General features: G+C 40.7%; 1 protein-coding gene across 3 annotated transcripts in view; it reads left to right on the top strand.

Annotated features, from left to right (window-relative positions):
- The window catches only part of MTM1 (myotubularin 1), a 118,486-nt gene that overhangs the window by 50,901 nt on the left and 53,008 nt on the right, over positions 1 to 14,577 (top strand). For 2 of the 3 annotated variants that reach the window (XM_011954659.1, XM_011954660.1), the window contains 2 exons: positions 1,460 to 1,570; positions 5,989 to 6,090. In XM_011954659.1, coding sequence (XP_011810049.1) covers positions 1,460 to 1,570; positions 5,989 to 6,090 — 213 coding nt within the window. The remainder of the gene's footprint in view (positions 1 to 1,459; positions 1,571 to 5,988; positions 6,091 to 14,577) is intronic. The other variant, XM_011954662.1, reaches the window with a different exon arrangement.

Below are 14,577 nucleotides of genomic sequence, written 5' to 3'. Positions count from 1 at the left end.
AAAAAAAAAAAAAGTTGCCTTCCAACCAAGAACAAAAAAAAAGAAAAACTTTATTTGTAGCCCCAAAAGGTTTTAAAGAACAAAAAATCAAATACCCCTTAAAAATTTTTTTCTTTATTTTTCGAACTCATCTGTCATAGCATGAAAGAAAATTTTGGATTAAAAATGGTGTAGCCCTTCATGTCTTTGTCCCTATAGATAGATATTTCATGTTATTGTAGTCACCACGTATGTTGTATGCTGCTTTTTCCCACTTAAACTTATTTTTCCATGTACCATAATTATTTTAATAGCTGTGTGTATACTTGTTCCATCAAGTTGACTATAGTTTTTTCTACCCTGTTATCTACCTCTAGCTCCATTGAACATCTTCCTTTTGTTAAGCGATAGCCATAAGTTCTTAGTAGCAAAATTATTGGATCAAAGAGTAGGACGATTTTTATGGCGCTTTTAATGTGTGTTTTCAGGCATTGCCTTGAATGTCCACCCTGCCATATACTTTAAACAAGTTATTGAAGCTTTGAAAAACTCAGGAAACAGGGATACTTCACCTATGTCCTGGAATGGTTGTGAGGATAAAATGAGATGATGCGTGCAAAGCCCCTATTGTAGTACCTGGCACAGAAGAGAGGTATTTCCTACATGGCAGCTGCTGTGATGATCTCCTGGTGATGATTGTGCTATTACTTGACTAACATGATTCCATTATGCCAGCAGCCTTCTAGACCACTTGCACCCAGCGTTGGATAGCAAATGATGGAGAAGCCTTGCTGTGCTTCTGCTTTGGGAAGTGCACCCATGCCAGAGACAAGCACCATTTCCAGATGCTTGGTTTCTAGTGGGGGAATACAGATGTGTAAATTTGTGGTAACAAGGCAGAGTGAAGCAGGTCATTAACAGCAGTCTGAATCAAGTGCTGTGGAACTTCCGAGGAAAAAGTGATGAACTCTGCCTGATCTAATTGGGAAGCAAGGCCTCATTAGAGGTGATGCTTGCTGAGCCAAGGCAAAAGTCATGGGGAGAATTTTGGTAGTTGGGAAAGATAGATCATTCTAGGCAAAGGGAACACCCTGAGCAAAGCACATGGCCTGATCGTGGATGAAGCATCTGAAGAATGAAGAAGTTTACTTAGTTGGAGTGCAGAATATTGTGGGAGAGAATCCTATGGAAACAGGCTAGAAGTGACATCACAGATATCCTGGGAATGTGTACCTAGGAGTTTACTCTTGACTCCGGAGGCAGTGCACAATGGCAAATGTTTGGGGATGCATTTTGATTGCATAATTGACTGTTTTAATGCTTGCTCTGTCATGTGTGATCTGTATCATATTTTTGTTCATAAAGTGCTAAAAGGGCCAAGGTAAAATCACCCTGAAAGCATATGGTTGTTTTTATATGTTTTTTGATGTTTTAATTATACTGACAGAAATACTGACTATTGTATTTTTGTCCATTACAGGATTCTGCTCTAATACTTGATGTTCCTCTGGGTGTGATCTCAAGAATTGAAAAAATGGGAGGCGCAACAAGTAGAGGAGAAAATTCCTATGGTCTAGATATTACTTGTAAAGTAAGAGATTCGATACTTTCTTATGCAAAGAACAAGGCACGTTAATGTTGAATGATAGTAGAAAATTAATGCGGATTTGAAAAAAAAATCGAGGTCTCATGTTCATCTAAGGCCCTGAAAGTGGTTCTTCCCTTAAGAATAAGCTTTTCAAAAGTGCCTGGGAAATAGTGCCCACGTGAGGGACCCACTGCAATCACCAAATACAAGGACTCGAGGAACTGGTCAGTTTGTTAGCTTGACTGAGTGGGAAGAGAACTTTATAGATAAAATTTCTTAAACCACTTTAGTTTTTGCTCCAGCTTGCTCCTGGTGCCCCTTCATGTCATGTGTTGCCATGAAGGAAGGAGGAATAGAAGAGATTTTGCCCTCTGTTAACAGGATGTGTCCTTACCTCTAATAACCTTCATAACTTTTGCTTAGGTTATTTTCAGAGGTACATTTTGCTATGATAGTAACCATGTATTGAGCATTTGTGTCCATCCAAACACATGCTAGGTGCTTTGCATTTGATCCTCAAGTGCAGCCCTCTGAGATGGGCGTATTGTAGATGGGGAGCCTGAGGCTCCAAAGAGTTGGTTAACTTTGCTAAGATAATTTCTGAAGGCTGGGACCCAGAAGGTGGGGATGTGTTCAGGTGTCTTGGGTGACTGTGAACCACCAGTCCAGTGCAGGGCTTTGCAGACGTTTTCTGTGAAGGGCTCAGTAGCAAATATTTTAGGTTTTGTGGGCCACATCGGATTTCTGTTGTGTATTCTTCTTTGTGTGTTGTTTTTTCAACACTTTTGAAGTGTTAAAAACAAAAACAACAACAACAACAACAAAAAAAACCAACAGTCTTAATTTGAAGACCTGGGCTGAATTTTGCTGGCCTTTAGCCAATCCAAGTCGTTCATTCTATTGATAGAGAAGTGAGGCCTTTGCTATCTGAGATTACTTGTCTTGGGTTGCCTAGGGAGCCAGCGCAAGAGCCAGAACCAAAAACTAAGTCTCCTTTCCTAACCTCATACACTGCGATTTCTCAAAAACCAACATTGTGTGCTTATATTTGGATTATGCTACAATATGGTGTTTTTCTTTCCAGTTTATAAAAGATCAAGACTCGTTTTTTCTATCAGAAACTAAAGGATGATGCCATTATTAAATCTTAACTGAAATTCACCACTACCATCCACCTCAGCTTTTTTTGGTGGTGGTTTAATTCAAGCTACCTTAATGCTTTATCCATTATCCCAGCCACTGTCTACCCTTTGGGGCCTGGAAACATGGGAATTTACTTTGAAGGAAGGCTTTTGTATTTTGCATAAAAGGATTTATGGGAGTAGAGTGTTTAATATTAGAGTACTCAAGGGAAAATGGGGTTGCTATATTGACAGTTTTGAGGTGACTTTCATTCTTACAGTGTTGAAAAAACCCTATTTTCTGCCTTATAATAGGAAAAACTAGTACTTAAATATCAATCCCCCCAAAATTAATGAGACAAAGCACATTTTCACCCTTGACTATTTAAGAACAAAAGGCCTAGGAACAACTCACCAAGCATAATTCTGAAATGTTACATATGTATATTTTTTGGAGTTAGCATGAGCCCAAAGGTGATGGCTTAGAACAATGTTGTAGCACAACCTTTTAACTAAATTATCTCCCCAGCAACACTGACGTCACAGAATCATATTCCATTTTCTCAGTAACAAACCTGACATTGATACAGAGGAAATCTGCTGCAGTGAGATAAAAGACTCACTGTCCTGTCTCTTATAGGTCAACTTTCGCCTGCATTCAATAACCATGATACAACCGCATTTCTCTCCTGAAACAAGTAGTTACAACTCCTGTAGATTTGGCTATGCCAGCAGTGCACATAGAGATTTCTGCTTGCCAGTAGCAACTTTCCCACGGTAGATACAAGTCCCAGAGGATGTTGTCCAGCAGCAGGAGAAAGGTAGTTCTGAATATGCAAATTCTTACCCTGCAGGCCCCATACCAGCCCCTGGTGCCTGTGTGGAGTCTTTCAAACAAACAAACAAAAAAAGTAAAGTAAAACCATATCACCACAAAGCCTTCTCTTTCTTTCCCCACCTCACTCCCATGTACTCGCCTTAAAGACATAGTGTGGCAGTTTGAAGTGAGCAGTGATGTGTGTTGTTTCTTTAGAAATGACGCCTCAATAAATCAATTCTTCAGAGTCGTTGCAGCAGGGGTATGTATTCTTCAACTCTTACTATAGTGAGGCTTGGAACATCACCATATGACCCGGCTGTTAAAACAGCTGAGGGTCTGACTGGGAGACTCTTAGCCCATGTGGCTCTTTCCCTGATGAGTCAAACTCTGAGGAGACCAGGTGGAACTTACAGTTAGTCTGTGCTCCTATTTCTGTTACAGATTTGGTGATCGGCCGCTTGTGAGTCATTTGCCTTTTCTACTTCAGTTTTGTTGGCAAGAAATAATATTCTGTCTTTAATTGCATCTTAATCAGATGGCAAAAAGAACTTACTTGAATCATTTGTGCTTTGGCACATTAAAAGTAGCTGTTTGAATCACTGATAGATCAAAATAAATATTCATGTAGAGATGGTCTAATTTCTGGCCAAGCAGTGAAGAGAATGATGTTACAGAGTTACCATCCGACTTGCGGCTGTTAGGAAGAAAGTTCCTCACAGGGCCTGAGCCCTGAGAGTACTCAACTCTCTAGTATTGCACTTGTGGCTGGTCGTAAACCCTTTTAATGCATATCATCCCATTGAAATGATTATTCCCCTTATTTAACTATTCATTGCATCATGAACCAATAACTAGTATCCCAATTTTCTTGGGAGGTGATATGAATGGGTTGTTGGACTTTATTCTGTGACATGCTTTTTAAAAAAGCACAGAATCTTGGAGCTGGCAAGGCCTAGTAGATGTCATCTGTGTACAGGGTACTCAATCTCAAGTTCTTTATGAGTGGTCTCAGACTTTAGTTCTTCATACTTTATTTGCTGCTATTTGTGTTTGGAGATGTCTTGTGAAGGCCATAGCCTGTGCTGGTCCTTCAGACTGAAGACTTGGGAAGCATTAAGAGTACTCTTGAGATAAGGAAGGAAAAAGCACCTAGAAAAAAAATGAAGATTGTGATATCCAAGAGGGCAACAACTAGGTCTGTACCGCTCCTGAAGTGGCTCCATGGTCCAGCATAGCACTCCTTTATCTGCAATGAAAGTTGAAAGTGCACTGCAGAGTGTAGGGTTCCAATGCAGAGCTATCACTCAGTCACAGCACTGTAAGTGATTTTTTTTAAAGAGACAACCTTAAAAAAAACTCCAGTCTTGAAAATAAGATAGAATGTTATATCTGTATATATAATACAAATTGACATTTAAAGGAGCTTACTTGTTTTGGATTTGGTTTAAAAGAAAGTTTTCCTGCTTATTGAACAGATATGTATTGGAAGCTACCTTTAAAATCCGGTTTTGACTGTTTATTTTTAGTTCCCAGAAGTATAGTTACTACTAATATGGGCTACTTTAATGTGGCTTATATGGAACTCTGTGAAGGTAAAATTGTAGAATAAAAATGTATTACTTGCATGAGAGCTTAAAATGTCATTTAGGAAGACAGCTTCTTTATTTTAATGACATGTTTGACAATGTTGAGATTATATTTGATAGCAGGTACTCTTTAGAAGGGCTGTTTGAATAAAATAGTTTTATAATTAAAAAAATATCAGGGCTGGGTGTGGTGGCTGACACCTGTAATCCTGGCACTTTGGGAGGCCGAGGCAGGCAGATCACCTGAGGTCAGGAGTTTGAGACCAGCCTGGCCAACATGGAGAAACCCAATCTCTACTAAAAATACAAAAAATTAGCTGGGCGTGGTGGTGTGTGCCTGTAGTCCCAGCTACTCAGGAGGCTGAGGCACGAGAATCCCTTGAACCCAGGAGGCGGAGGTTGCAGTGAGCCAAGATCATGCCACTGCACTCCATCCTGGGCCACAAGAGACTACGTCTCAAAAAGTAAGTAAAATAAAATAAAATAAATTTTAAAAAATTAAAAAATACCTCAGAAACCAGTGAAAGTAGATGGACCATAATAGATGTGAAATAACTCAGAACCCAGTGAAAGTAAATGGATCATAATAGATGTTGTGCAAGGCAAGGTTTGATTTTTTTTTTTCCTTTTTATAAAATGAATTTTAGCTCTATCTTCTCCTTAGTGCTAGTTGCTTTATCTTGTCTTGACATTCATGGCTATGATGGAAATATTTTCAGGTGTTCTTAAGCCAGATATATCAAATTACCATATAAAACAAAGCAATTTTTGTAATTTAGATTAATTGCCCTTTTAGGTAAGTGAATCTTCTCCCTTAATTGAATGGAAGATTTCTTGCTAATTAACATGACTTTCTTTGAAGACTGAACTGTCATACTTCTCCTTTGCCCCCAGGACATGAGAAACCTGAGGTTCGCTTTGAAACAGGAAGGCCACAGCAGAAGAGATATGTTTGAGATCCTCACGAGATACGCGTTTCCCCTGGCTCACAGTCTGGTAAATTCCAGCGTGCTCCTCAGCATGGGAAGGTTCTCAGTGCCTCCTCTGTGAAAACTGCCCGCGAGCTGGGATCCTCTTTCTTTTACTGTCTATGTTGTGTTTCCCAGTGTGATGTGTCTGTGGGGGTGTTTATTTAATAATTTCATCATTTCCAGAGGGAATAGGTCTCTCCCCTGTCAGTCTGCGTGGGATGGATTGCCCCAGGTGACTGAAACACAAAGCCCTGGAGGCTGGCAAGAGCCCTGCATGAGCCTGGGAGCTTCACCAAGGGCACCTTGTGCTCTTCCAACTCCGAGTGTGCCCTCAGTCTTGGCCATCCCGCCTGAAAATGTAGGCGGTAGTGAGGCGGACTCGGGTGGCTGAGTGCGACACTGTGAGGTCATATCCCAAAGTTCATTGCTTTCACCTTTGGAGCTAATAAGCAATGAGTGTCAGGCTTTTGTGGCTCCAGTTGTAAATGGGAACAAACTCTGAGTCTAAATGCCATTTGAGCAAATATAGATGTGTGGTGTAGGTACTGCACCAATAGCTGAATAGGGGCAGGTTTACTTTTGAAAAGAATAACCTTTCAAATGTCATTTGATCGCATTTAGTATGGAATTGTCAGGACCAATTTATTATGCATTTAATTAGTTGTAATCTATGACTTAGTCCAAAGGTGATTCAGTATGTATACCTAAAACGTTTCCTTCCTCTTCACCAAACTACTGGAGTAACCTTACTCTTACTGCATGACTGAAATAAGCCTTTCTATGAGTTTTGCTCTTAGAATGATATTTCTTTATATCCTGCCTCAGCCTTACCTCCTTTTTTACTGCCGTGCCTTGCTCGAATCTTCTAACCCCTATCTTCCTCGTCAGTTTGACTTGAACCTAGATGCAAATACCTGCTAAGGGGAGAGTGAGGAAACAATTATTTACAACATATACTGTATAAATGCCTTTATCTTAAGTATGGGATGATCATACTGCAGACTAAACCCAAGGTGATGGAAGGGACCCTGAAGTAAAAGAGGCATGTGTTGAACACAGATGAAACTGTCATGCTTGGGAACAAATGTGCTCATCTCATAATTGAATCTATTTTCAGCCTTTTCTAAGTTTGTGATTAAATATGTGATTTTTAAAAATGTCTATATTAGAGTTTTTAATTCTATTAGGATAAAAAGAGAGTCTGATGGGAACACATCTTCTTAATTATTATGAAAGTGAGAATGTGAGTCTAATTGATGAAAGTTCAATTAGGAAATGTGTTCTGTCTTGATTTATGCATATCTGGCCCTAAATTATCAGAAATTGACAGAATGGCGGGTTTGAGGGAGCTGAAGCCCCAGTCTGTCTCCTGCAAGATCTTGCTTCATCGACCATCCCCTTTCTCTGGTATCTTCTGTTTCTTCTAGGGTATGCTCCCCTAAAAAAGTCAAGTGCTGGACCGGCTTTCCCCTTATACTACTGTCCCATCTTTCACTTCATTGCCAAACTTCTGGAAAGAATATTCTAGCCTATCCTCGTCTCCAGTGCATTCATTCCTCCAACCCATTCCAGTATGGAGCTCATTACTGGCCAGATCTAGTGGCTCATTTCCATCTCATTCTGTTCGATCTCTTCTCCGGTATTCAACCATTTTGACCACTGTCTTCTTGAAAGTCTTGGTTTCTGTATTCCTGCACCATCTTGATTGTTCCTTTCCAGTCTCCATTACCTCTGTCTTTTCCTTAAATGTAAATATCTCTTCACTCTTATCCCTCTTCTCTTCTCGCCTTATTAACTTTGCCTTGATGGTTTCGTTTCGTTTAAAGTCGTCACCGCTATGTAGATGACTTCAGATCTAACCCTGATGCTGTCCTTGAGTGAGTCCAATGAGTCTAACCCTCAAATTCCTTCCTCTGGGAGTCTGAGAATCACAAGCTCAGCTGGCACGGTGGCTCACGCCTGTAATCTCAGCACTTTGGGAGGCCAAGGTGGGTGGATCACTTGAGGTAAGGAGTTCGAGACCATCCTGGCCAACATGGTGAAACCCAGTTCTACTAAAAATATTTTTAAAAAATTAGCTGGGTGTGGTGCTGGACACCTGTAATCCCAGCTACTCAGGAGTCTGAGGCAGGACAATCGCTTGAACCCGGGAGGCAGAAGTTGCAGTGAGCTGAGATCGTGCCATTGTACTCCAGCCTGGGTGACAAAAGCAAAGCTCCATCTCAGAAAAAAAAAAAAAAGATAGAATCACAAACTCGTTGTTGCCCTAACCTCTTTGCAGTTCATGAAACCCACCTTTCATCCTATATGTCCCGCAAGTTTGAGGATCCCCAGTTGTTTAGGTTTGATAACTTGAAGTCAGCTTTTCAATTCCTCCCCTGCTATTCCTCCCATAGGCACATCAATTCTGAATCCTGTAAGTTCTACTTAGTAGCAATACCCAGCTATTTCCTGTCATTTCCACTTATGCTTCCTACCTTAATCCATACTTCCAAACTGGCTTCCCTTCTTTCAGTTTCTTCCCCTTCCAGCTAATCCTACACAATGCTGTCAGTTGTTGTTTTGTTTTTAAATATGATCATGTTACTGTATCACCCTCTATCCCCCAAAAAACAAACCCCCAGTTACTTTTCATAGCTTGTGCCCTACACTGCAGCTGCACAAGGCTGCCTTATGCTCTCCTAGCACACACAGTACCTTCTTGGTTCAGATTTTGCTATCGCCTTTACCTGCAATCCCCTCGTCTCTTGCATACCCATCTTCCACACACTCAGCCTTCAACATCTTAATCTGTCCTCTGTCCTTTTCCAGGCCATATGTGTGTGCCCCCAGTGAGAGTTCATCTTACCTCTCAATTGTTAGTCTTTGCAAGTTCCTCTATCAGAGCACTTATCTCAGTGTGCCTTATGGAATAATTTTGTCATAACTGCTTCCTACCTCCCCCTACCACTGCCTGATAAATTATGAGCTTATCAAGGCAGGGATCAGCCTTTATTTCTCTCTCTACTGTCAGCACAGTGGCATCTGCATGGGAGTTTTGCAATGATGGCTTTTTTCTTGAACTCGGGTTTAGTAGAAAGGAAGGAAAAATCACTATATGGAAACAAATGAGATGGATGTTTCTGAATATTGCAAATCTAACACCAAAACCTAGAAATCTCTGTTGCTGTTATTGGAGTCATCCGCAGAGTGCTTGATTTCTCAAGTCTGTGGTACTTGGCCATATTTTTCATACCTGTGCTGAGAATCCCTGCTTCTTGTTTTAGGAAGTCAATAAAGTAACAAACTGCCAAAAAAAAAAAAAAAAAAAAAAAAAGGTCAACTGAGTTGCTCATCTGAAGTTTTGGAAAATGACATTATCTTAGGTTTTGATCACTGAAAGTCATCCTTAAAACAGTTTGCCAGTCACCAATACAAGATACAGATTGAAACAGATCAGCCCTTGAACCTGCTTTTGGAATAGCAGTCCCTGATACTCAAGTCCACATGTGTAACTGTTTCATCAGTCAAGTTCATTTCATGTCTTGTGTTGGATGGTGTCACGATGCAGTGGGGGCATTCAAGGATAAGTAGTGTGTAGGATGAGTGGTACCTAGTCCCATTGAGGGATGTGACAGTCAAACAGTAGTGATGTGACAAATACGGTTAGCCCCAATATAAGATAGTATACATTCAGTTGTGCAAGAGAAATGCAAAGGAAATCCACTGGGGACTCACAGGAAGAAGAGACCACATGTAACCAAAATTGGAAAAGCCTGCATGGAATTGATAGTTGTTAGTGTAGGGCCTTGAAGGATGGATTCAATTTCCAGTGAAGGACTTCTGAGGTCTGGAACTTGAGTGATGAAGGTAGGGCACTGTGCACAGAGTAGGAAAGTCAGAAAAAGATTTTATTTGCAGAAACAGGTGGAAGAAAGGGGAAGGGGAAGGAACAATGAATTCTGTTTTGGACACACAGCATTTCATGTATTTTGACAGAATTGACAGCAAGCCACTGAAGGCCTGCCCCTCAGAAAAGAGTCTAGAGATGTAGATTTGGAATAGGTTCTTAAGTCATTTGAAGTTATGGGCTCCTTTGAGAATACGAAGTAAATTATAGCTTCTCTTCCCCTCAAATAATGCAGTCATATACAAAACCTTACCTAAAATTTTAGAGGACTTCGGTCCCCTCTGAAGCCCCTTTGTGGGGCCCTGGTAAAGTAATCCTGGTATGTAATAGAGAAGTCCTGAACCAGAATCTTGGGAGAGGCCATCTTTTAGGGAGTGAAGATAGGAAAGGAGCCAGCAAACTGAATGGTTACAGAGGCAAGGGAAGAGCCTGGAAAGGATTAACAGGATGTCATGGGTGTCAGTGCTGGGAGAGCCAGGGAGATGGATCACAAGCTCCCTGCGGGAGCTGACCTCCTAACTGTGACCTGGTTAAAAAGTCGGGACCTCCTTTTATTATCTTTGCAACTCTAGTGCCCGGTCCAGTGCCTGGCATATGGTTTTTTTTTTTTTTTTTAACTTTTATGAATCTCAGAAAATGATCTCAGGGTGAAGGGAACAAACACCAGTTTGCAGGTGTTTAAAGGAAGCATACTTGGTTTAAAAAAGAGTAGCAGGCATGTTGAGGGAAGAATGTTTTTACCTTAGAATTTGAAAAAGGAAAATGAATATATTTGTGGAAAGAAATCTTGTCTCTTTTTTTTTGAGACGGAGTCTCGCTCTGTCGCCCAGGCTGGAGCGCAGTGGCTGGATCTCAGCTCACTGCAAGCTCCGCCTCCTGGGTTTACGCCATTCTCCTGCCTCAGCCTCCCGAGTAGCTGGGACTACAGGCGCCCGCCACCTTGCCCAGCTAGTTTTTTGTTTTTTTTTTTTTTTTTTTTTTTTAGTAGAGACGGGGTTTCACTGTGTTAGCCAGGATGGTCTCGATCTCCTGACCTCGTGATCCGCCCGTCTCGGCCTCCCAAAGTGCTGGGATTACAGGCTTGAGCCACCGCGCCCGGCCAGTCTTGTCTCTTTTTAAGGCACAAGAGAGAAGGGATCTTTACTTGAGCAGGATCCTGAAGAAGGCAGAGGGGGATGGGACCCAGCCCAGTTTGTGGGGCAGTTTGGGAAAGGAGAAGGGACCGTTACTTCTCTGAGACAGGAGGGGAAGAAAAGTTTCCTAACTGTCACAGTGGGGAATGTGGGAGTGTGCCAAAAAGGGCTTTCCTAGAGGTAACATAAGCCCGATTGTCTTGAGCAATACAAAGGACTCCTGCTCGAAAAAGATTACTTTGTTAATATTATTGGAACTGTTCAGCCAGCTGCAGATTATCTTAGTGATTTTTATTGGCATTTGAAGTCAGAAGTGAACTTGCTGTTGCATCTATGAAATGGTGTCTGGAGGCCAAGCAAGCTGGGTCCTGACTCTGGCCAGGTCATGAATACACCATGAGTGGGCTTTTTCATTTCAGACCACCCCTTTGGCTCTCTCTGGCCTCCTGTCCCATTAGTATTTTCACCACTCCGTGTTTTCAAGTCATGGCTTACACTTTGAATTGAACTTGAGCTGTTCAGCCACACAGAGTTCACCCCAAACCATTAACTTCATTGTTTCTGTGTTATGTCAATCTGGTAAGATGCACCCTTTTTTTTTTTAGTAACATTTCTATTTTGGCCAAAAATAGATAAGTAATAGATAGGTAAATGATATATTTTAATAAGAAGTGTCAGTGTTTTTGATAGTATAGTGATTTTTTTTAAGGCAGAAATTAAAGTCATGTATAACTGAACAGAGCCTGATAGGGCTACAGAAGGATAAAGAGTTTGGTTGTTGGGGTGATATGTTCAATGGCAAAGGTGTTCTTTTATTGATTTTCTTCGTTTGCTCATTTTTTACTCAGATGGGATAATCAGAGATAATACACATATTAGATGAGAGTTTTTTAAACTGTCAATCCTAACCTATCAGTGAGTCATAAAATCAGTTCATTAGGTTGCAGCCAGCATTTTAAAATAGAATAGAATATATTAAGAACATAACACATAATATGGATGAGTGTGGCTTCGTGAAACATTTCTCTCCAGTGTATGTGGGTACTGGGTCATGGTGTTGAAGTGCACTGCTTACCGTTAATTGTGGTCCAAAAAGTTTGAAAAACACCATTTTAGGTAATGGTAGAATATGCAGAATAACATGCACTTTAAGTTGTTGTAGGTGTTAATATAGTCACTTAAATCTACCTTTACAGCGATAGGCGCACATAGATTTTCTTGAATTTTAAGTGAAGGTTTAGAGTTTATGAATAAACTCATGGGATATAGACTCACATAAAGGAAGTCTAGGGCTAGAAGAAATGAAGCCTGAGACCCAGGTGCCAGGCTTACAGCAGCCACTGTTGGGGAGACCCTGTGAAGGCACATGTTTACAGAGCCCTTCTGGTGTGTGGTAACAAGCATGTGCCATTGGAGTCCAGTGGTCTGTGTCTGAATCCAGCTCAGTCACTTACCTGCTTGGTGACCTTGGAAGTCACATAATGTTTATGCGCTTCTGTGTTCTCATCTGTAATGGAGATAATAACAGTCTCTACCCCGTTGGGGTTTTGTGAGGATTAAATGTAAAGTACTTACGACGCTGCCTGGCATGCAATAAGTACCCAATAAATGTCAGTTCTGTTCTTAGTGTGCTGTTTTCCCAGCAGGTGTAGAGAATAAGGATGATTACCCAGCACACTTTTGCCCAAGACTATTAATAAAGTGAACATGATAACATGTGGGGCACTTTAAGCTCTTTAAAAGAAAGATGCTGTATATAGATTAGTATTCTTATTAACAAACCATTGGTTGTACCTTGAGAAAGGACTCTTTGAAAGTCAGAGCATTAAATCCAGAAAGTAGCTGACCTAGAAGGGTGAGATATGGGGGGCAGTGATATGTATGAAAAGAATTCTTCAGAAATGGTTTTCCATGTTTTTCTTTCCATCTTTTGACCCTGCTCAGGCTTACTACTTTTAGGGAAACATGGCTCATTCAAGTTTATGTTTCTGCACTTGCCACTCTTCTTTGACATTCTGCATTAAGCTCTTTAGCATCACAATATTTCTGTTATTGTATGAACTGATTAGCAGTAATATAGTTGCGAAATTTTTGTTTTCGTGTGTGTGGTGGGAGATATTTGACCTTCTTATGTCAGTCAGAAAATACACAGGTGAGGGAACTTGCTCTTGCTAGCTCTAATTTCAGGAGAGAAGCAGCTGGGTTGCACGACCTTTGCTGTGGAGACCAGCAGCCTTCTGAGGACTGCTGGCGTAGTGCATTAGATTGCATGCAAAGGATGGAAGCAAGGTCTTCCAAACAGCAGCAGCACCTTTGTGAGCAGGGCTCATCAGCATTTGCAGGTGTTTATTACAGCTGCCTTTGGTTTTCATAGTCTTTACTGCTTATTTATTTTTGCCTAGCTTTGGTGAACCACATCAAGCCCTGCCATATGGCTTAAACACTATCATATCTACCTGTGTCCTCTCTTGCTCTACTCCAATTGTGCTTACTTATAAAAAAAATTGTCATAAAAGTTGGTAGAGTACATTATGGAGGTATGTATCTTTTATGATCATTTGAACGACAGGTATAAATGATCCTATAAATGATCCTGTGAATGGAGAATTAACATAGGACATAGGATGGTTTTTTGTTTGTTTGTTTTAGACAGAGTCTTGCTCTGTCACCAGGCTGGAGTGCAGTGGCATGAGGCACGATCTTGGCTCACTGCAACCTCCACCTCCCCGATTCAAGCGCTTCTCCTGCCTCAGTCTCCCGAGTAGCTGGAACTACAGGCGCATACCACCAGGCCCGGCTAATTTTTGTAGTTTTAGTAGAGACGGGGTTTCACCATGTTAAGATGGTCTCAATCTCTTGACCTCGTGATCCACCCGCCTCGGGCTCCCAAAGTGCTGGGATTACAGGCGTGAGCCACCGTGCCCAGCCAACATAGGATGTTTTATTTTGTGCCTCAGAAATGTGGAAATTTTTATAAATTGCTTTGCAATTTTAAACGAGGCTTAAATTTAGTGGACCCTTACTTTCTGGGCTGATTATGGAATTACTACATAAAGAGAAACAGCTCATTTTCACAGGGACACTGAAATGAAGTGCATATACACATGCTTTTAGCCTAGATGTGGCCTGATGACTAAAAGTTATTTCTTAGTTTTCTGTTTCCTTTTTGGGCAGGACTTTTTTTTCTTGAATCAACAGTTAACTTGGCAAATTGACACACTAGTTATGCTTTTTTTTTTTTGGTGTAATCAATTCCTTTAATTTTGGTTGTGGGAAGATACAGCCCTTATGAAATCAATAAAAAATATTTACAGAGTGCTTGTAATTAATATCAAATAGCACAAATATTTATGTTGGATTATAGTATATTTTGGTAACTTTGAATTTACTGAGAGCTAATTTACTATCCCTAGAGTGTAAAATATACATGTGATTATTTTAAACTTGTCTAGTTTACATGTATATTTTAAACTACTTGCATGTATACTTT

The sequence above is a fragment of the Colobus angolensis genome, unplaced genomic scaffold (assembly GCF_000951035.1).
Source record: "Colobus angolensis palliatus isolate OR3802 unplaced genomic scaffold, Cang.pa_1.0 Scaffold389, whole genome shotgun sequence".
Classification (NCBI taxonomy): domain Eukaryota; kingdom Metazoa; phylum Chordata; class Mammalia; order Primates; family Cercopithecidae; genus Colobus; species Colobus angolensis.
The sequence above is the reverse complement of the archived record's forward strand: the minus strand, read 5'-3'. Positions and strand labels throughout refer to the sequence as shown.